The 24,270-nt window shown below is 42.0% G+C and overlaps 1 protein-coding gene across 2 annotated transcripts; it reads right to left on the bottom strand.

The window, feature by feature from the left end:
- Positions 1 to 1,922: 1,922 nt before the first annotated feature.
- etnk1 (ethanolamine kinase 1) lies at positions 1,923 to 23,160 on the bottom strand. 2 transcript variants are annotated; one of them, XR_013963290.1, is made up of 9 exons: positions 22,823 to 23,160; positions 20,406 to 20,665; positions 19,449 to 19,589; positions 17,839 to 17,981; positions 12,072 to 12,155; positions 10,308 to 10,468; positions 5,417 to 5,490; positions 3,545 to 4,768; positions 1,923 to 3,472 (listed from the first exon to the last, which is right to left on the bottom strand). XR_013963290.1 is itself a non-coding variant. In XM_080753811.1 (8 exons), the coding sequence occupies exons 1-8, from the start codon at positions 22,967 to 22,969 to the stop codon at positions 4,696 to 4,698; spliced, it is 1,083 nt and encodes a 360-aa protein (XP_080609937.1). In that variant the 5' UTR covers positions 22,970 to 23,160; the 3' UTR covers positions 1,923 to 4,695. The 2 variants fall into 2 exon arrangements, 1 of the variants encoding a protein (XP_080609937.1); XM_080753811.1 differs by having other exon boundaries at positions 1,923 to 4,768.
- Positions 23,161 to 24,270: the final 1,110 nt, after the last annotated feature.

The raw sequence follows: 24,270 nt of genomic DNA on the forward strand, positions 1-24,270 counted from the left end.
TGTTAATGAGTAAAAGTACAAACTTATTGGTATCAAAATGTAATTAAAGTAGGAAAGTAGAGAAAGTAGTACCAATAGTAGAAAGTAGTCATTATGCCGAATGTCCTGTTTCACAGGTTTTCCAATGAATACAGTTTAGAAAAATGATTAGAAAATAGCAGATCTACAAGCTCACAATGCGTCGCGTTGTGATGGATTGTGAGCTTGTAGATCGGCTATTTTCAAATGGCAGGTATGTAACCTATGTAGCCTATGTCAGAAATAAATGTATATAGGGTTGAAGTAATTTGTAATTATAATCAAAATCTACAAAGTATAAACTAGTAACTTAGCCTCGGAAACCCAGACTTAACTCAAATGAGCCAGTCTTTTGAACGGCTCTTTGAAAGGAACGGATCCCACAGATCCGGCTCACATCAAAGAACCATAAATCCCACCACCTCTACTGACAAACTGAGGCGTGTGATCCGGTCATAGAGGTAATGGATCCGGTTTAGAAAACATGGGTTCCGGTCATAGTTATAAGGGTTCCGGTTGGCGCCGCATTGTTTTTGTTCCCCCACAATCTCGCGCGCACATTTTTATGGGTCCCTTCATTTTTGGTTTCCTATATATTTTGATTTTAATTATTTTATTTCAAAACATTTTCAAAAAACATTCCCCAAAATGCTAAGATTAAAAAAAAGAAGTAATTTCATTAATAAATAAAAGTAAGATCTAAGACCCCCCATACCCCAAACTGTTTACTGTACATAAACTATGTGTTTTATTGCTAGGCTACTAGTGTTTATGTCCAATATATATTATTGTTGCCTATCTTTAAATGTCTCTATGAATTTAATAGGCTACAAAGGACCACAATGGAAACAAATAAGCCCTAAAAAAATGTTTGTGTTATCCTTTTAGCACCATTATAATCGTACCATTGTACTGTTTGTAAACTGTTAACTTAATACAGTATTCAAATTCAATCAACAACCAATCAATCAAAACTATGTTGGAAGCCACAAAAATGTTTTAAAGGGATAGTCTTGTAGTGGTTTCATGGGTTATGCTGCCATCTTCTGGTACAATGATGTAACTTCTTTCAAGTACTGCCAGCAAATAGGCTATATCTTTTCTTGGCAAGAACCTAGTTTGTCTCTGGCGTTTTGATCAAAGGGCTGATGGCAGTGTATACGGTAACTTTATTATGTGAATTGTTGTCTCTTAATCATGTTTGTATTAATATTGCTAGTACGTCATCTGTGTTGCTAAAACAACACTAATTGGGAAATGGTGTACAAAGATCTTCAACAAGAGAGAAAATAGCAGGTCCACTCCTGCTCTCACCAGGTCCAGGACCTGGGTGCAGCACCCTATGGCAGCACCAGACTCCCAGTACCAAACATTTCATTTAGGAGCCGTGGGTTCAGGGTTCCTGAGCCGCTAGCGGCTTGACTGGCCCTCCTAAAGGCCTCACCGTGGGTTTGTTGGGCCCATAGAGTTGGGCCTCTTCCTCACGGAAGACACAGGCTGGGCTGGGGCACCATTCCAGCTGTCACCCGTCTCTCCGGTGGTCACCAGACTATTCCTGGTTGTCACGTATAGTCTATTCCTATGAGTCACTATAAATAGAATAACTAGAATGAAAAACATTGCATTGATGCACCTGGGACGTAATTAATAGTTAACAATGTGGTTAACTCTGCACTCAGCTATTTTCAGTAAAGGGATTTGGTGTAGAGGGAGAAAGGAGGGGGCCAAAGTAAAGAGCCCTGGGTCACCCTAGACAATGAAGAATACAGCAATCCATTACCAATATGGCATCGGTACAAAATGCACAGATATGCCCAGAATATAAGTCAAACCGAGATATAATCAGACTATTAATAATTTATATAGGTTGGTAATGACATTCAAAGAGAAAGCACCCGCAATACTAAGGGTAAATAGACTTTATTCTTTCAAAGCATGTTTACAGTATTGAAATGTTACAATATTTCACAGCTTGCCTTAGGTAACTATTCACTTTAATGCAACGTTTAGAAAAGGAAAATCCTTCTATGTACATTCATTCACATTTGACACAAGCAAAGATATTACATTTCATTTTTAAATGTACATATAAACATATGCTACAGTGGGGAAGAGAGATTTAAGCACACATTTAAGAGCAGATTTCTTTACAATGTTAAATACAGACAGGCGAAGATCTGAAGCATAGAGGAAATTAAAGTTCTAAGCAGCAACGAGACGCGGTTACAGTGGTTTTGCATTCATTTCTCTGTTTAAAAATAGACAGGGAGAAGATGACACCAGCCTACAACCTCATGAAAATGAGACTTCATCAGAATGCTTTCGAATATCCTAACTGGCCATTATGTGGCAGTAGAATTTGACAAGCTGTGTAAACATTGTGTGTGCGTGCGTGTAAACATGGCATGACAATCTGTTGACAGGAAACTGAAACTACATTAATCTCTCGGGGACTCAATTCAAGCTTGCCGTGTGCAAAGAAAAAACAAAAACAAAAAAAACAAAACAGAGCTCCAAACGGAAGCATGAATCAAGGCCATTTACCTTAAAAAAAGAAAAAAAAACAAGTGTACAGAGGATTTCCGCTGATGTGCTGTGCACCATTTAAAAAAAGGATTGGGCCCAAATGTAATCATTGCCATGTCCTTCCCGTATCCTAAATTATCATAGATTCTCAACAAAGGAGGACAAAAGACAGGTCAAAATTAAAGATTTCATAGGCATACAGACACAAAGTCTACACAGTCAAATCCCCAGTGGCCATGTATCCATGCGTTACATATGTACGCTCTAATGAGGATTTGACCATGTACAACTTTAGCATGGATGCTCCTCTGCTACAGTAGATTTAACTTGGACAGGAGAGAACACTCTCCTTCTCAATGGTCTCTTCATATGGACACAGTGTTGCTACAGCAGAGCCATCGGGCAAATCTATTTTGTTAGCAGTGTATTTTTTTAATCAATTTTGCCCAGAGTCTCGCGTCACTTACTGCATTATTCAACACACCCACGCACCCTCCAAGACCTTCTCCCCAAAAACACTTTCTCTTAAATACGTATAAAAAAAGCTGTATAGACATTCTAATTTCCCTTCCATTTTCTAAGTGGAAAAAAGAAATACAATATGCATTATGTACAAGCAGAAAAGTCAGCACTTTGGTGTATAGGCTTGTTGAGAAAACAGATGGAACTCAACTAATGCAAATAATCTCCTATACCTCCTTAAAAAGAACTAAAGCATAAGTATTGAATAAAAAAAAAAGCATAAGTAATGAAAAAAAAAAAAAAAAAAAGGTAAGTACTAAAGGGAGTCCATGGTTGGGATGGAACACAGACATCAACCTAAGATATCAGTCCTCCATTCAGACAGACAGCAGGCTGTTGCATGGACCAGAAGCTACTTTACTTTGTCCCTTACAACCTGCGATTCTTTACCTGACAGAACTGCTCTCTACAGCCAAACAAGCTGAGCTTTACGCAATACAGAAAACAATGGCTCCTGGATGCGTTCGATAAGTCTTGCCTGGTGCAGCACTGTCAACACCACACGCGTGAACTAGTCAATTCATAAACGTGCCACCTCTCTACCTTACAACTTACCGTTGACCCACTGGCTCTAAACATGACATAATGAACATGGAATGTCCCGAATACATTCGGATACTGATCAGGGTCAACACAACAGCCCGGCAGCCCGCTTTCAGAAACAAACACAGGAACCTACTTTTTACAGTGAGATGGATGGTGTGTGTGAAATCTGCCAAAATAGACCTACAAGTCGTATGTACAGTAAAAGTCGGTTTGACTCGGGAGGGGGTAGTTAAGATGTAAACGTCAATGGATGCACTTCTGTCCAAACGCATGTCTACCTTTACTTTGGAAAGCATAAAGTGAACACCTCTCTAATAAAAGGTTATATTAATATTTCAGCACATCACAGGGGAAAACTAAGAGTCACAAGGTAGGCCACAATGGGGGCGGGGGAGATTCAGAGTTAAGCAGATACAGGACGGTACTGGCTTTTCATGGCGAACCATTTTTCCATCCAGGGCATGGCTTTGTCAGCTTGGTTCTGCAGACGACAAAAGCAGACAAGACATTGTGCCACTTGTCTGCTGGTACTGTATGTATTTGGTCATCAGCTAGGCAGTATGGGGTGGGGGACTCATGAACTCATGAATAAGAGCATTTGTGAAGGTTTACATAGATAATTTGATCGTGGGGTTTGGGCTTTCTAAAGCTGGTTTCCCACGAGTCAGGTGGCATGTCAGTTAGTATATCACCTCAAAACACTCTCGCAAACACAACCCATTAATATGAAATTAATGTTTTGATTAATACAAATTGACAGTATTATTTCAGAGATAGGTCTGCTTTTCTTAGAATAAAGACCAAGTAGTAGTAGAAGTGCGTTTCCCAAAAGTCAGTTTGGAATTCACACACGCTAATATCTGACTGAGGTGTGAACACACAAGATGTACCATCTGGGTCAATGGGTTCTTAGAGAGGAGAGGTTGATGGAGGCATGGCTGGGCTGACTCTCACTCTTGCTCTTCCATAGAAATTCCCCTAGGGGGCGCCCTGCGGTCACTGCATGATGAGCAGCACAGGGGAGGTGGTGGCATAGGAAGATATTGGGAGTTGGGTGGGGGGTGGCCGCACAAGTGGAAGATATTATTGTGGAAAGTTGAGCGCCGCTGCCTCAGGTTTCATCTTGAAGTACTGATTGAAACGGAGGACTGCGTATCTGGGAGGAGAGACAACATGTCAGCAATGAAGTGAAGCTAAGATAAGAAATACAGACTAGGGTTACGTCAACTACGGAAATTCCAAATATGTATACGTTTGTCACTGTTGTTGCATGCAACAACTTTCACGCACAAATGACAAAACTTTGTTCAGAGGCATTCATAATAATATCATAGATCAGTGGCTCTCAAACATTTTCATGTCAAGGGCCCCTAAATTGAAATGCATTTGGCTGGACCCCATCTGAAAGGACTTAGAGCCAGGGACCCCCATTAAAGATTGGTGACTGATTAAAAAAAAAAAGAATAGTAAGATATTATTAAAACATTTGAATAATAATGAAATAAAAAATAAAACAATCTAAAATAGCACATCTGCAAGCTCATAGTGTCACAATGCGATGCGTTGTGAGCTTGTAGATCTGCTATTTTTGAATAACTGAAGTATAAAATAGGATTATAAAATAGGATTAAAGCAGTTCAACGGTTTTTGATGCCATTAGTCCTCAAAAGAGCAGGTAGACCAACTACAACCAGCGCAGTTGTGTTAGTTTAATGTATTAAACTCTACCAGACAAAGAACAACGTTGTTATGGATTGCAGCTTCAAACTAATAACATGTATGAAGGTTCAAGAGGGCAACCTACCCCAAAAAGTCAAAGTCGATGTGAGAGACCCTGGCCTGAATCAGAGCCCAGAGACCCCAGAAGAAATGAGATGCCTAAAGAAAGATGGAGGGAGAGACAGACAGAGGGGGAGGAGAGACAGGGAATTAGCACATTACAAGCACTCGCTCAACCTGAGGCCCCGTTTAGACTGCAACGCTCTGTAGAGAAAACGGCGAGGTCCCGGGACATCGCAGTTGCGTTTTGCTTTTTAGCCAGCGTTCATATGAAGCCAGATTAAGGCTTGAAATTGTGGAGTGTCCATGTAATTTCACTAGGTGGCGGTGACGCACGGATAGAGGATTCCATTTCATTGTTGACCATTCACCATGGTAACGTGGCTGCAGTAGGCTGTATGCAAGCATATGCATGCGAGCCATGACATCACATGTGTTGTCGCTTCTTGCGTTTCTGTTGTTCACACGGTGACGCGAGGGGAGTCAGCTTTTCCACCCAAAACTCCGCTCTCAGATCGTTCCGTTTTTAACCCCCGAAAATGCCGTTGTCGTCTGAACGGAAGGCATATCTGACTTTTCATTTTGCAGAATTCTCGTTGCAAAAACGCAGTGTAAACGGCGCCTTAATGTTGTTTCTATTTACCCAACACAGAGCACCCGGGCGGGGACAAAGCCGGCAAATAAACCCTATAGCAGAAACCGCAGCAGAAAATGCATGGTGCCATCCCTCGTCCGTACTCCACCCAGCCCTCCTTTCATTCACATTTGTAAACAAGGGTGAGCAGCAAGGCACAGGGGAGAGGCGAGTGACACTCGCTGGTTTATATATCCAGGGTTCCCACACATCTTTACCAATTAATTTCCAAAACGTTTCCAGAATATTTAACTTGATTTCCAGGACTATATAACAATAATTCAGCTCAATAACAAGTCGCTTACTCCCATGCGCAATGCCCAAAGACAGGTAGTGTATTGCCAGTGGTTCTCAACCTTTTCAGGCCGTGACCCCCGAAATAATCATATTTGAACTGGGGACCCCGGCACCCTGGCGAGCACTAAGAGTAGAGGAATTTTGTATAACACGGTTTTATTGTGAAAATAGCCCATCTACATGCTGTGAGCATGTAGATCTGCTATTTTCACAATTTCTGCCTCTAATATTTGTCGTTCAATTTGTCATTTCAGAGGTATTAACACAATCAATAACCAAAGACAATGCATAGCTATTTTTTCCAGGACCTTCCAGGACCCTTGAAAAATTCCAAAACTTTTCCAGTACTGGAAAAATATTTTTCTAATTTCAAAATATTTCCAGGAATGTCATGACTGTGGGAACCCTGTATATAATAATGAATTATAATGAATTGCATTTTTATAGCGCTTTTCCAAGTGCTCAAAGCGCTTTACAATGGTTCATTCATTCATACATTGGGAAGTGAATCCCTTTTATATCCCTTCTCACGTGCCGTGCCTCGCAGGCTGGTGCAAAACGCACGTCTCCTACATGCAGAACAGGTAACACAGGTTACCTGCCACCTCCAGCAAGGCTGTGCGTTTGTTGAGCCAACACATGACAACAATCAACCCTCTGGGACTCAGTTCCTTCCCATTGTCCTCTGTAACAATTATAGGCCTTTTAAGCAGGACCTGTTCTACACGTCATAAGCACGCGGGTCACCTTCAAGAGACACCTCTAAGGTTCTATGGATCAGTGACAACATGAAATGTGCATTAAGTAGGCCACCAGGCTGGAACCAATCGTCCGTGGAAACCTTGTATAAACAACTGAGATCGTAGAGGAAATGGTAAATTAAAAATGTAACTGTAATGGTAAATTCCTAAGGTACTCTAGTACTCGTTGGAAACAGGAACCCAATCATTATTTAGACTAGCTGTGAAACAAAAACCAACTCCAGCAGGGAAAACATTAACTATATCCACAACTGGTCCACTGGGGAAGATTAGATAGTTAAATCCAAGAGCCTTTATTTCCATGCCTTGTTCCAAATATTTTAATAAAACAGATGTTTTGCCTATAATGACAGGCTCAAAATAGAAATGTCAGGTTGAAGGGATATTTCACGTTATAAAAAACATTTGGTCATGTTATCGTCTAATAAGGCTTTTGCGACCCCCCTGGACAGAATTTAAGTTGCTTGGTTCAGTATTTAGATACAGGGTGGTCACAAAAGTATGATTAGACGATGACCACATTTTCTTTTTTTAAGTGAAACACCCCTTTAAAGATTCTTCAAAAAATATTAATCAATCATAACACATTTTCTCCCGTATTGTTCCACTTGGTTTGACTTCATTTCAGATATTATGTTCAATACCTCAGAACGCCCATCCCTGTGACCTGGCAATATTCTAGGCCAATGCTTAGAAAGGATTCAGTTTCCTGAAAGGACAGTTTGTCCTTTATTTGGCTGCAGTTTGAGTTGGAACCATTCTTTTCAGCACCATCCAGTGGATAGGAGATTCATTTGAATAGGTAAACTACATTGGCTAATAGCCATAAATTATAACTTCCAGCAGAGATCGCTAATATTCGGACGTTGTGTCTCTCCTGGAGTTATAAGGCAGAGTCAAATGGCTCTCGCTGGTTGAGCCTCAACGTCCATATTCGCCTCAAAACATGTATAAATCAAGAACTTGCTCACCTCATCGTCGAAACAGCTTTATATCTACCGATGAGCCCACTCGTTGGCATGTGTTAGTCCATATGTTTCTAATAAATTAATGTTTACTCAAACTTCTCAGAGACTCGCGTTTCCTCGTCGGAATCCTTCCGCCTTCAGAACGCTTCAGAACTACAGAACGTTGGAATACTTCCGCATACAAAAACGTCATGTCCTAGTATGAGCGAATCGCAACGGCGATCAACGTCACGTGATATGTTCGGCCATTTTTACCCAAGCAGTTCAAAAACAAGGAAAGCGATGAGACTCTGAGAAGTTTGAGTAAACATTAATTTATTAGAAACATATGGACTAACACATGCCAACGAGTGGGCTCATCGGTAGATATAAAGCTGTTTCGACGATGAGGTGAGCAAGTTCTTGATTTATACATGTTTTGAGGCGAATATGGACGTTGAGGCTCAACCAGCGAGAGCCATTTGACTCTGCCTTATAACTCCAGGAGAGACACAACGTCCGAATATTAGCGACATCTCCTGGTAGTTATAATTTATGGCTAATTGGCTAACAAGGAGGGAGACTTGGAATAAATGGCCTCAAGAGTTAGTCTTCATTACCGAATTCAAGTTCTGAATTCGATTTTCTATTAGATTCAATTTTCCATTTCAGATTTGTGACCAAAGAAATAACATTTCAGGTTTACAGAGCCAGGTAATTAACATGAAAAGATATTTTCCCCCATAAATCTCTCTAGACCGAATAACTACTTAATTTTCTGAACAGTTTCTGTTTAGTTTAAGTGTTTATTTAGGCAAAATTGAGCCTGTATGCAGAACCATATGATATTCGTGCACACAAAGCACACAGTGCCCTGAGGATGTGGCATGAGAAAATGTTCTACTGGTTCTCTGGAACAGTAATGTCACCTTCTGCAGACATCAAAATAAAATATTAAAGCCCTGAAATCTCTACACGTCAAATAGCGAAAACAGCTACACAACGACATGAGTTTGTAGATCAGTATAATCGATATACTGCCCAGCGCTTATTTTTACATAAATCTGTTCAAAGTGGTATACTCACTACTCAGTATCAAAGATTAAAATTGGCATGCACTCTGTTAACTCTCCCCAAAAGGGGAACAATACACTTGACAATCTATTACAAGCCTTGAGAATGTGTTTAGGAGTTTTTTCATCAGAAGAATATCTAGAATTTTGCCATTCAACTGGAAACATTTATGATCTGTATATTTTGGTCTGGTAACTGACCAGACCAAAAACAAAACCTTGGCCAGGCTGGCCACTTCATGTGACATCATGATATCTATGACTTATGACTCCAAACCTTCAAGGATTCAGCCCAATCTGAGCCCCATTATTGCGGGGGTGGCGTAAATCGTGCGGCAGTTATTACATGCCGAAATTTCTCCCATTCAAAGTCTATGGGGTTTTTGGGCTGCGTTTTTTGCGAATTACGTCACCATGGTATGGCGGCTCGGAAAGAAAAGTAATAGCACACCATTCCCGGCCGAGCCGCACGTTTCGATGTATATATTGCGGGGGTGGCGTAAATTGTGCGGATATACATTTAAAGTTACTAAAAAGTAAAAAAAATATATGTGAAAAAGATTTAATAAAAGGTGCTTCTGTGGATTACTGGAAGTGTGCACAGGAAATCTGGCACTGATCCACAGAATAATTGCTTAGAAGATAATCTTTAGTGCAGCCATCTCTTAGACTTTATTGATGAACTTGGGAGTGGTAAACCAATATACCACAACCGATTTACAACTAAAGGGAAAGAATGCAGACTATTTTGTTTACATCAATAAAGCATGTACTTAAAAGAAAGCATATGCTGCAGCCAGTATACCTATTCCGGTCAACACTATTTATAACCAAAGACATCGCCTGGTTTAAATTAACCACAGGTGAACTGTCATATTTTGATCAATTGGTATTTGTTGCAATAATTGGCGAGACGGCGCGGTCAGGTGCCCAGTTAGTAGTATAGTATGTAGATGAGAAATAGTACATTTTTTCCAGTATAAGATTTCACAAAACATGATTTGGTTAGCATCAATAGCCTACCGATTTCAGGTCTGGGAATAAACAGGCATATTTTATATTTCATTTACATTTGTACTTTTGTCAGGTGTGTACAGTAGCTAATAGCTTTCCACCAGCAGTGTTTCGATCTGATCGTACTCATGTTTGGTGAATCGGGCCCATTATTTAACTTTACTATCATGTGTGCATTACTGACGCTCACCAGGGCAAAATGGTTGACTTGAACATAGAGGACCTCGACCTCTCTGTCGGTGACCTCGCTGCCCTGGCCCTTATGCTCCTTGTAGGCTTCCAGGTAGGACCGGAGCCACTCCAGCTGGAAGGCCCGCTCTGGGTAGTGGCTGTAGTCGACCTCATTCAAGCCTGGAAAAGGTGCACACACACACACACACACATAGTAAAGGGTTAGGAGGCACCATTGACTGAGACCAGCGGTGTTAAGTTGCTTACAGTCAGGGGTGCACTAGTCTCGCGAGGCCAGACTGTTGCCTCCGCAATTTGGGCAAATGCTCCCGGCATACAGTCTGGCAAACGGAAATAGAAACGATGAATTCGAGATAAAGCGGATGTGACGCAACCGCTCCCTTGGTGCAGTAACAATAACATGTCCTACTGGAAGCGTCATGTCTGCTTTCAATATTTCTGGGGAGTTATTTCGTCTTTCTCTGGTGTTATTGGTGTTACCTCCATGATGTTTTCAAACATTTCTTAAACTATACACCCCTAACAAGAATATGCTGCTCAAATGACTCTGTCTGTGCGAGTGTGCTTCTGTTATGTTTCCAATGGGACTACAGTTCAGTGCAGCACTGGCTACTTCTGATACTCGCCGTTCGGGAGCTGCCGTTCCAGACTCTATATAGCATTCGGAGATTGTGGAATAGTTGTCTGGCTACGCGAGACTAGGGGTGCACTGGTCCACCATTTATTTTGTTGTTGCAGGATTACACGCAATAACACATGCACCGGCATGCACTTCACATACTATGGTCATACATACACTCTGCTACTACTGTAGTAGGCTACGGAATACCGTTGTTGTAGCCTAGCACGCAAATTAGTTGTTGGTAGGGTAGCTACTTAAGGAAACAATAGCACGAGCACTTGGGGCATGTCCCAAAAATAAATATATTGTTATTTAATCCCCACGCATAGTACCACAATATTACTGTCCAGTCCTGTATGCCTGCAATATTTCCATTGAGATGCAAAAACATTGCAAAACGGAATGAGAGAATGAGTGAGCATGCGCGAGGGCAGGAAGTTTGTTTGTTTATTTTGTGATGAGCTGCACACGTGGAACACACGTGAGAGATGGAGAGAGAGAGCGACACTCTGCCATTGTCGGCGATCAATCATATAGAATGAAAACCACAACGATATTATGACAGCCGATTAAAAAAAAAGAGACTTGTGTAGTGTGAAATGCATAGTCCTACAGTGTGTAGGTGCATTAAAGAGGTGGTGCCATGATTTTTCCCCCCTCTAAAACATGATTATCAGGTATTATGATTATACTAGGGGGAAGATTCTTTCCAAAAAAGTATACAGAAAGAGTTAAAATTGTGTTTTTATGTGGCCACACCCCCAGTTCATTAAGTATGCATGGATTTCATGGTGGGTGGTGACCCAGCTGAAGTTAGCCACACCCCACAGTGTTGGGTGAATGGTAATTAGGGGAGAAGTTGATTCTGTGATGTAAAAGTATCTGTGTTTTTTAACTGACACTTTTGACCACAAGGTGGCAGCCTCCAAGAGAAAACAAACAAATACCAAGAGAATACATAATTGCTCATAAAAACCACACCAGGGGGTCCAATGATGTACTTTCAACCTCCTAGACACATGAAAAACAGAAAAAGTACAAAACTATGGCACCACCTCTTTAAAGATCAACCCAACTCATTGGTCCTGTTAATATCATAGTGTAATATACATTACTGGACACACGTTATAATCAACTTACCAGCAAACTCGTTGAAATGGTTCCCAATGTCATATGCTTGGTAATTGTAGCCTGCGTACTCGTAGTCAATGAACTTTACATTGCCTGGAAAGAGAGGGAGCCTTGTTTAGAGGGAGACACAGGAAGAGGAAGTGAAAAATGATTTATGTTGCGTTATCGCTTTGATACCTCAATCTCTAGATTGTCATCTGATGTCTAACTGACATCTGACTGACAGATGGAATGCCTGAGTAGCAGTGTCTAGTTAGCCTTGTGTGGCTGTCTAGTTAACCTTATGGCTGTTTAGTTAGCCATATATGGCTATCTATTAAGCCTTATTCTACATGTAAAGAGTAAGCGTTTGCATTTTGAGAGGAAATGGCACTGCAGAGTACAGTAGTGACATGGAAAGGAGAAATAAGACAAGACAGTTTTTAAATGAAGAGGCACCAAAATAAGTATAACTTTCGACTTGTCACACATGCACAAAGATGGGCCTTGTGGGTGACACACACACAACCGTGCAGTTAAGGTGCCCAACATCATAGCCAACATTTAGAGTGGAAGCTTTTGTTAACGGGGTCAATAATTGTAATACCACTTGCATGCTTTATTTTAATGTTTTGCTTCATTGTAATACTAGACAGACAGTTCCAACAAGCCTTAAAGTGATAATTCACTTTGGCACTATTTTTGGGGAGACGCACATTAAAAAACAAGTCTCTTATATTTATGTACAACCTGATGGTTGTAAATAGGAAATGGTACAAGACCAATACTGATATCATTTGTCTTTGTCATTTGTAGATGTCTCCAAGATATAAAAGTATATATTTTGAGCAGGCAGCGGAAAAGGTCTTTCGCCAAGATTGGAGGGTGACAAATATCATGCATAAAAACAATATTGAAGCATTCCAGCCAAAGTGAAAGACCACTCTAAGCTTTACCATCGTAGGACATAAAGACAGATTGGTGTGAGACAAACAAGATTGAGTGACCACCTTGTCTTCCAGGGAACCACCCCATGGGAAGTCTGAATAAATTAGCCTATTCAGAGGAGAATGTGCAAAGCATGAAAAGAAAGAAGTATATCTCGTGGGGTGGGAAAAGAGACAACGATGTTTGCTTTTGTTTCACTCAGACCTTTAAAGGAACGAGGTCAGTGTGGCCATGCCAATTGAATAAGGATAACATTGTGTGGAAGAGGTGGAAAAAACGAAGCGAAAGGGAATGAGGAGGGAAGACGGCGATATTGAGAGATACTTGATAGCACAATGAGCTCCAGAAATAATATTTGTGCAAAAACAATTCTGTTAAGATATTTTACCTCCAGTCTATGATCCTAATCTCCCTATTCAACTCTATGGAGAAGGGAATTATATGGGCTGAACGAAGCTACAAAGTTTCTTGTGTCTTCAGTAAAATCCTAGGTCGTTAAATAAAATATATAAAAATACATTACATGTAAAGTAAAAAGTAAAGTTATAAAACATAGAGTACATTTTCATCTCAGGTAGTTCTTTACAATTCCTGCATATTTCCTACTGTGGAGTTATGTTAAGCGGTTGATGTGCAGCCCAACCGCCAATGAGGCTTATTTATGTCTATGCTCAAAACAGCAAACTTTGTGCATAAAATGTTAACATTTGCATATACTGCAGAACATGTAAATGGCCGTTGCCCAACTTGCCTTGATAGAATGCTGCAATTTGCACTTTACTCTCACATTAACATTTATATCTAATGTTATCACATACCCGCTTTTATTTAACCTAGGTGGAAGTGGGGAGAGGGGGGAAAAGGACAGACGGTGGTAAGCTTGCACAAGCTAAATTATTAGCTGACCAATCAGCAAATGTTTAAGTGCCATTGGCGTTACTGCAAGCAACCATGCATGCCGTTGTAGGAATTCAAGGGACCAAACATGGAAACTCTTCCAAACTAGAGTATCTGTGAGCGAAGGAACCAAAACACGGAGGGGAAAATGGCAACCTTTCAACAGAGCAGAGAGGCTGTGTAAAGGTGAAACCGGCAGCCAGCAGCAGCTGCCATGTTTTGAGACAACCTCCTCAGAAATCCTAGTGGGACTACTAATCCTAAAGGTAGATTAAATACTATTTTCACAATGTTTTTGTCAACAAATAAGGCTCTATGGGTATGTGATCATCATTGTATGGCCCAGCATTCGTGGTTGACCTTGTTATCCAACTTCAGGCACTACCTGCCTACGGCTTGGTCTGACACACCACCAGCCCTCGGTTGGATAAGCTTGGGCAACGACGAATGCCTGGTGACAATCTAAATCTATAGTCTGGAGGGAATATATCAATGAATGAAAGCATCATGAAATCATGATCCTCAGAGTTCACTGTATCTGACTATATCGATGAGAAGCAGAAGTGAAGCAATGTATTGTAATGGCGTGAAAAGATGTTCTCAAAATACAAAGCCTTACTCATGCAGAACAAACTTAAGCCTGATACATACTCAGTTGTGTGCCAGTATAGTGCAACAGAAATAACAACTCTACAAGCTCACAAAGTGTACTACGCTTTGTGAGCTTGTGGATCGCTATTGCCAATTTGTCGCTGCGTGTCACTTAGCACGAGTATAAATCAGGCAATGTAGCTCAGGGTTTACCAGAGGCATTCACATTAGACATTTGAACTTTGAAGCACCATACACTCCCATACACTCCCAATTCAACTTCTGTTCTCTCTGACAATGTTTGGTTTTTCCATAAGTTTGAGCTAGCGTTATGGAACAGAGTGGTTGTTTGCTTTTTTCCCCCCTCTCTCTTCAAGTGGTGCTGTAGTATTTAAAAAAAAAAGACACTTGGAGGTGGGTTACCAGCCGGCTTGTAGGTCCTAGCGGGACACAACTCAACACCTCCGGTCAGTGGCTATTGCCCCCCTGTGCAGCAGACGAAAAGGTTGGGGCAAACACATGTGTCACACATACACAAGCACACTCTCTCGCACTTGCCCTCTGTGACACACATCTTTCCTTCATGCATTTGTTCCCACGCAGTGTTGCAACATCAGGCACAGCTGCCAACCTTTTTACTTTCCTATCCTATCCCCTTGTGCACCTCTCTCTCACACACACACACACACACACTTCCCCTTTTCATGACACACCCCCTCCAGCGGCTAATTCTCATTGGTCAACATTGAGCCCAATAGCGTGACCTGATTTGAATGCAAATGACAGGGGCTTCCTGTGTGTGACTGAGCTCCAGGTTTCACGGCCTTGGACAAGAAGGGTGAACAGAATGTGTTTTGGTTTTGTTTTGTTATTTTTATAGGCTCTCTCTCTCTCTCTCTAGCTATACTGTATATATTGTTCTTTTTTTACCATCATCTGGCTTTTATCAGAAAGATAAACAAAACCAGCTTATAAGCGAGGCTGAGAGAAAGAGTGGGGAGAGCGAAAACACACTCCCTGTTTGTGAACTTATGTGAAGTCAGGTATTAAGTCTGATTATTATTTCTTGGCTAGAGTACATAAAAGACGCCAAGCACCCTCCCAAAAACATCCCCAACCACATGTTCTATCTCCGGTTATATAACCTGCCCTTGCTACCTGAGGGAAATTCCTCACACTTGGTCCCTTAAGGCATGAGACTAGCAGTGTCTGTTGGGTGAAAGTTCAACTTGTTGGAACCTTTAACTGCAGTTTGAACTTATGTGAAGTCAGGTATTAAGTCTGATTATTATTTCTTGGCTAGAGTACATAAAAGACGCCCGAGGTTGTTTGTAAATGTTTTTAAACAGCATAAATGGGCCGTAAAGTCCAATCAGAATAATTTATTTTCACAAAGAAAATCGATCAAGGCACTTGTGCAAAATTAAAACACCTTTATTGCATTGCTAACGTGTGCCACGAAAGTAAAAAATGCCCGAACCTTCAGGGTGATCAGGGTGACTAAATATTAGTGGGGAACAAACACGACCTACTACATTTCATGAAAAAACATGCTTCTTGATTAATCAAAAGAGTAATCGATGGAATAATCACTAATATAATTGAAAGTCGCAGCTCTAGCTTTAACTGCTTTTAACTGAAAACAACATCTAATATTTTTTCTCAGTATGTCAGTATTTATCTCCCTCTACTTCCTTTGTGGTTTTGTTGAGACAGGAAATTGTGGCTTCTCGGCTCGTGCTAACAGACAAGTGGTTGCCAAGCTGACAAGCTGAGCCATACTTTGTTGAAGAGCAAGGTGTCTAAAGGGTGTATGTGTGGGCGGTGGGGCGCTCTGCTCGGTCAGCTGTCCCTGTGTGTTCATATGGCTCCGATCCACATACTCTGGAATGAATGGAATAATTATGGCTTGGACATTGTGGCGTCCATTCCATTGTGGTGTCTGTCAGTCATGTGTAGGTGTGGCCTGCTTGTGTATTGTGTCGAGTGTTGGAAGACGATAAATGACATGGGGAAAACTCAAGAACTGGGTCTCTCTCTGTTCAAATTAATCTCTCTGCAGACAGGATACGATCTCCTCTGCTTCATAGTGGGGGATGACATACATCCTGCGCAATGATCTTTGATCACTATGGGCTTGTCCAAACATTCTCTAGCAATGCACGGCAGAGAAGACGACAAATGGAAGAACAAGTGGAGGACATTTAGTGTGCATTTACATTCTAAGCATTCAGCTGGAACTATACCCAGCCAGGCTAAATGCAATTTGGAAGAATGTGTTTCATCACCATCATTGCCAGTAGCCCAAAATCAAAGGGCACTGTGGTGACAGAGCTGAATCGGAGAGGAATACATAGAGGTACATGGTCCTACTGCTGCTCATCCCGATAAGCAGAGGGGCCGACTACACGAGGGCCCTCAGAGGCGACTGCGTATGCTGTGCGTCTCTGTCACCAGAACCAGGGTGGGGCTGGTCAGCCACAGCCTCGGCTGTCACTCCTAGGAGAGAAAAGCTGGACAAAAGCAGCTATGAGAATGGCCCCTCCCCTCATCCCGATTGGACGAGGGGGGATTGACAGCTCTCCAAGCACCCTCCCAAAAACATCCCCAACCACATGTTCTATCTCCGGTTATATAACCTGCCCTTGCTACCTGAGGGAAATTCCTCACACTTGGTCCCTTAAGGCATGAGACTAGCAGTGTCTGTTGGGTGAAAGTTCAACTTGTTGGAACCTTTAACTGCAGTTTGGAAAGAATGTCAGTGCTATGAATGGCATTCACATCATCAAAAAGAAAAACAACAAGAAACCAAAGCACAAAATCAGGTACTTTCAGAGAAACTCAATGTTGCAATTCATTCCCTTGCTTAGTGGAACTGATGTAATGGCTTGGCTGGGTTATGATGGGCAGTGTTGAACACTCAAGTTGGTGATCACACAATTTGAACGATAGAACAGACGAAATCTCCCATTTTTGCAGGAAGGCGTTAGTTTCAATTAAATTGAACAGAACATGACTCCATTTTATGATGCCTTAATTCTTCATATAATTTCAAACACATACACAGATCTGCATCAAATAGCCTCTTATGGCAACTTTTGGTGTTTCTTTTGCATAGCATATCTCAGGAACAGTCTGTGGCGACAGCTAGCGTGCATCGATTTAAAATCAATATCTGTTCCATCTGTTCAAATTGTATGGCAATAACTTGGCATGCACTAAGCATGGTAACTAAGGAGGATGAAGTGCGGTAGAAATGCTTTCCTACCTGTGTCAAGGGGCCAATGCAGTCTACATTAGAACACAATGCAGTTGCGGGGCAGTGATATATGTTCTTGCACCTGTGCCTGTGTATACTCACCTGCGAGTTGGTTATAAATGATATTCTTGCAGAGCAGGTCATTGTGGCAGAGGACCACGGGAGAACCCAGCCTCGACAGGCTCTGCTGGAGCCACACCAGCTCCTCTGTGAGGCGCTGCCGACTCGGCACCTCCATGCTCAACCTGCAGGAAGGAAGAGAGGTAGTTAGGGCTGTCACGATTATGGCATTTTACATGACGATACATTTTCTCTCAAATAATTGCGATTAACGATTTAATTGTGTTTTTGTCGTTGGCTTTTAGGCTTTGAATTACACATGGTAGATATGACACATAAGCTAAATATACAAAGAAATTACTGACATATTTGACAACTTTATACTTAAAAAAGAACATTGGTAGTGGAAATAGCCGATCTACAAGCTCACAACGTGTCGCATCGCGACGCGTTGTGAGCTTGTAGATCTGCTATTTCCACTATTTTTGACATGGAAACGATTATGACGATTAGGAAAAATAATCACGATTATGTCAAATAATCACGATTGGACGATTATGTAATAATTGTGACAGCCCTAGAGGTAGTGGGGCGGTAAACGAAGATAAATGGGAAGTGTGAACAAACAGAAGATGAGATGAAAGCGTTTTGAGGGATGGGGGTGAGCGTTGTAATTAATCTTAACGGAGAGCAAGTACATTTGTTAGTGTTTATGGACAGATTAAGCTCATATTGTATGAATAGCAAAGAAAAGAAGCTTGCTTCTCAGTCTCTAAAACACTTGTTGTATGACAGTTCTGAAGAACTGAGGCGGTTAGGAGGTAGAAAATCCCTCCCTGAGGGACTACAGTACAAACTTAACCAGACGCCAATTACTTAATGCATATTTAATAGCAGCACACACAGTATCCACCGCGTCTGTCCCCAGAAATAGTGCCACAGTATGTAAAATCACTAAATGAATCTATCAATTCATACCAGAGGTTGATGTAAACATTCAACATCCAAGGTAAAATAACAGTTTGAGTAATACTATACAGTGGGTGAGGACAAACATTTAGAACTCCTCGAGTATCAAACAGTTCGTCCTTGGAGAACTGTTAGTTTCCGCAAGCCGAAGTTTGACTACGCTTGGAGTAGGCTGACAGCATAGTGACTCAAGATACACACAGAGGCCTTGTCGCCAGGTGGGCAATAAAATCATGAGCACACCTACTATGTTTATGAATGAAGTCGTCACTGCACCTTTAAACATGTGCGCATCAACTAGCAGTAAACAGTGCTGTGTTGTAACATATGGACGTGGAGATTTATGACTCATCCTCATCGATAAGGAACATCAAGGTCATAGTTACTCATTGTGTGAAAGGTCACTCTGCCTCCAAAACATTGTATGTTTATGTTCAAAGCCTGTTGACTAATGTAATTAGAGCTTCTTGTTGCTCTGGTGTTTTCTTAATGATGTCAACAAAGTTGACATCATTTTTAATGATGGCAAATTTCTAAGCTTGCATTAACTCATCCTGACATTCAAGACATTATTGACCATCTCAAAAGGGCAAAGAACAAACTGTCTTGATGAGACTGTAAGATTTCAATTCAATTTCAATTACTGTTGTGGGATTCGAGTTTGCTACTTGATGTTTTCTTACCTTGTGTTCTTCTCAGGGTCCTGGAAGTACTTCGGGATGAGGGAGAAGTACTTGCCCATCTTCAGCCAGAGGTCAGACTGCGGAACCCAGCCATTGTGGGCATGAATGGCATGGTACTTTGCCAGCTGCCTTGCTATGAGCCTACAGGGAGGAGGAGCAAAAACATTTAATTTAGTGCAAAAGGAAATGGTAAGGAGCAGCGGACATGCTAAATGGTCATTTATACTGTTTAACATTTTCAGTGCATGACACGCAATAGCCGATCTACAGGCTTGACCCGTTGTGGGCTTGTAGACAGGCACGTAATCTGTGCGCAACACAGCTCAAGTCGCAACCAAGTATAAATCCGGCATAAGGGCTGGTGTGCATACTTATGTAAGTGCGTGTAGTCATGTGTCTGGGTGTGACTGTGTGTGGCTGTGTGTGTATGTGTGTGTACAGTATGGATGGCCTCAGTGTTTTCAGACAAGATCAGAAGCTCAGTTCCATTACAAATCTTGTTGATAGATTAACAGATCAAAGAAAAATAATACTTGGCCATGTTACATTAATTAATTATTAATAGTAATAATAATAGTAATTAATTAATATATTTTGTTTCCTTCCTGCAATATGCAGGCAACATTGTGTAATAAGTTAGTATCGTGATTCCAATATTTGTCCTTACACACCAGGAGCATTTTTAATGCAAATAATTCACTACAAGAATTTATAATTTATTCCTCATGCTCCCGGTGTGTAAAAAACTTTACTAAAACAGTGGTTCTCTGTCCAGGGACCCAAAGGGCTCCTTGAAGGGGTTACAGGTCTGTAACGCTAATGGTATTTAAACGGAACCAAGTGGACCCTCACGCGTCCATTTGAATACTCCCAATGCTATGGCTATTGAAATGAAAACGTTTGAGAACCACTGCACTAAAATGTCCATGTGTGGACAGTATAATTTTGCTGTTCTACCTGAACAGAGGCTCGCCACGAATGTCCTCCGGCTCCAGGGCCCTTCCCTGGAGGAACTCGTAACACAGGCCGTTGTTGAAGGTGCAGTAGAGGCGTGGGGCGCAGCGGTGCGCCTGGAGCACCCGGAAGCTCTTCACCTCATTCTCCCGGTCCACCAACAGCTCCGTCTTGTTGCCATAGATACGAACTAGTACCACATCTTTCATGCCCCCTCCAATGTAGCAGCCCAGCAATTTGTTGGTGATTCCATCTGTGAAGAACTACACAGAAAGGCAGGGGTTGAAAGGAGAGGGAGGTTGTTGCACAGGTAGGATTTAACCACTAAGAGCCATATATACTTCATTGTACAATGAATAGCGGGAAATAAAAGCCTACAAGCTCACAATGGAACTTCCGGTATGTTGCTGAGCTAGTCAGACGTGTATCGCGAAACCTCCGTTAGATTTTGCATAACTACTATCTTAAATGGAACAGACGACCATTAAAAGTGAGCAAATATACTTCTTAAACCACGCTGATGAAGAATTCTGCCAACAAACCCAACAGAACTACAAGCTCACAATACGTCACATTATGACCTGTTGGGATCTTGTAGGTCTGCTATTTTTACTTTTTTTTTAAAAAATATATATTTGACTATTTTCACCTAGTACAACGGCATGACCAATTGACCAAATTGGGACCTCAGGTGTTGAAGGCATAATTAGGCGGATGTTTAATTAAAATAGTTTGCCTATGGCCTCTAAAGGAGGCCGTCCTTCTATAATGTCCTCTTTAATCACTGAACCGAAGGGCCTCCATTGTTCTGGGCGAGTTCTGACTCCATTTGGGTTCTGGCAACGGACTAAAGTGGGGCGAGTGAATGTAGCCATGGAAATGAAGGCTTGTCTGGGTTGATTTAAGCTGAATTGTTCCCCTGGTGGGACTGGGAACATTTTCGGGGGGAGTGGGGCGGTCCAACATTCCGACCCTAATCGTTCACACCATTAGGGATATAGACTAACGATGACAGGAATGGCAGGAATTTTATTTTGCAAGATGAACCAATTGTAGACCATTTGCTGACCTCTCACATTGTGACCACTGATGAATAGTAAGCAAAGAGGTAGGGCATGTGACCCTCCACACGCCCTCCCGTGTTTATAAAGAGGGGCAACGCCCCCCACGAACACACACATAGACCCCTATGACCACACCAAGAACACAGCAACTCTGCATCACTCTTCTTGAGCGAGTCATATGTTGTAGCATGCTGCCTGACATGACAACATGGCAAGTTAAGAGTTTCACTTATGGCAAGTCACATGACTTCAAGGAGATCATGGGACTCATGCAAAAACGTCATGCAAATGTCTCTATCTGAGTTTACTGTGAGCGCTGCTTCCTTGAGAAACGTCCTCGGTTTACTGGGCACAAGTACATAAACCCCAGATGACACACACTTGGATCCAACTTCTTTCATTCCTCCTACCACCACCACCACCACCCTCCCCCCACCCATCCATGGTGTTAAAGCTGCAATCTGGAACTTACTAACTACATAACCACCCTATATATTCCAGGGCTCTATACTAGTTACACTTGTATTTCAGGTTGTGAGCTTGCAGGTCGGCTATTTCCGCCCAATGTTCACCTCAGAATAAGGACACTAGGGCGTCACGTGGTTAATGATTAAAAAATATATATATTTTAACCAATCTATATGGTAACCATATGGTTGGATAATAACATGCTAATAATGACTGATAAGCAGTGCACTAAGCAGCAGCTACTTTGCAGCCAGTAGGTTTGTAGGTTACGAGGTCGCAGCAGGGAAAGGGTGTTGGGTAGTATGTGAAGGTGAACAGTCTGCACAGTAAATTATTTTAACCATGTGTAACTCTGAGAGTAGCTGCATGTACCCGAGATGATGGAGCGGTGATATATATGGCTTCGTGGAGGTTGCAGTGTGTGTGTGTGTGTGTGTGTGTGTGTGTGTGTGTGTGTGTGTGTGTGTGTGTGTGTGTGTGTGTGCGTGCGTGCGTGCGTGCGTGCGTGAGTGAGGGCGGCCTGCGCCGTGTGAAATTCCACTGGCTGCCGTGCCCGCCTGCCCGGTCACGAAGCAGCAAAGTTGACGCAGCTCATATTGTAAAAGGAGCCGCTCGGGTTCTTCCACCGACATTATGTAACAGCATAGTAACTATAAATACACGCTCCCGAGTCCTATATACCTCGAATAGCGAACTTGTGAGCTTGACTCAGCTCGCAAATTCTGGATAAAATCCAAAAAAATGCTTGAAAATGAACGCCCAAATTAAAAAAAAAGAAAAAAGGGGCAGGCCTGGTTGAAAGTGGTTTAAATGGAGACACATGATGTGAGTGAGGGCAGACCAGACCCTATATTATTATTATTGCATGAAATAAATAACGAAAGATACCTTGATTTTGACCTCGGAGGGTTTCCAGCTGGGTCTCAGGGTCTTGATGAGCGACAGTGCGCCGTGTCTGTAATCATTCTCGTCCATCGTCACGTCTATCTTCGGCACCGCCGGAGCCTCGTCGGGAACGTGGATGTAGTTGGCCATTTTGTGAACTATGCGTAAATATCCGTGCGTTTGTATGAATGTGTCCACCACGGTGTAAAGACGTGTCTGTTGCTGCCTGTGTCTGTCTGCAAAATATTCTAGCCAGCTGGTTGTCCGGGCAGCGGGGTTTAAAGCGTTCTATCTGCGGTGCAAGCAGCCTGGCAACGCCTCTCTCTCTCTCTCTCTCACAGACAGAAAATCCCACCCAAAAAAAGAAACCGTCACCGACCGTTGCATGCTGGTCAATGGCTGGTGATGACTCACACGGGGGGAGGCGCTCGTTCTGTTTCCGCGGATGTACAGGTCGGGTGGTGCTAGCGCGTTTTAGCCACCGCTGTGACCGCACCCTCTCGACCGGTGTGCCCTAAAACATAATACAATCGCACCCCCCTCCCCCCGCCCTTTTTTTTACGTAGGCTCATGACAACTTTTTTACGGTCGATATGACAACACGCCACGGACTAAATCTACAAGTGATGGGTAAAGTATAAAAGTATCAATAGGCCTACTAAATGTAGAAATATTTCCCCAGAAAAAAGGTGCCCAGAAATACCAATTCAATTCAATTCAATTCAATTCAATTCAATTCAATTCAATTCAAATTAGGAGCTGTATTGGCATGAGAAAACATACGTTTACATTGCCAAAGCAAGTGTCAAAAATAAAATAAAAACAGTTGAAAAGGGGGAACACACACACACACATATATATATATATATATATATATATATATATATATATATATATATATACATTGTGCAAACAGAGCTATGTCACATTGTGTCATTATATAGCCTATATAGGGCCTATAATAGGCCTACAGGGTATAAAGCGTTTGGAACAATTAGCAGCATTGTTTTTCCTCAGTATAATTTAGATAGAATAAGAAAAAACTAGAAGCAGTGCTAGCTGGCTCCTTTCGGAACCAAGCAGTGCTCTTCCGAGCACAGGTCTCCTGTCTCCACCAGATCAGGTAGGTCCTGGTGGCGCTAAATGTGAAAAGGGTGCCATCCAGGGCAGGAATTTCGAGGCCATGAGGGCCATGGCCGTCGTTGCCCCTCAGTTTGGCCTTGTGCCCCTCAAACCAATGGCATGACCTGAGGCCACAGTGGCCTTAAAGCCCCAGCCCAGGTGACTGCACCACTTTCTGCTCTGTCTCTGACACCAGACAGTGTCTCTTTCTTGTCATGTAGTCAACTTGTCTTTTGTTGAGATTCTGAATTCTTAACTCCCATCTTTAACGCAATCCAAACTTGCGTTAACTTTACTGTAGTTATGGTTAGGGTTAACCCTTAAATTCA

Source organism: Nannobrachium achirus, assembly GCF_963921795.1.
Source record: "Nannobrachium achirus genome assembly, chromosome: 23".
Classification (NCBI taxonomy): domain Eukaryota; kingdom Metazoa; phylum Chordata; class Actinopteri; order Myctophiformes; family Myctophidae; genus Nannobrachium; species Nannobrachium achirus.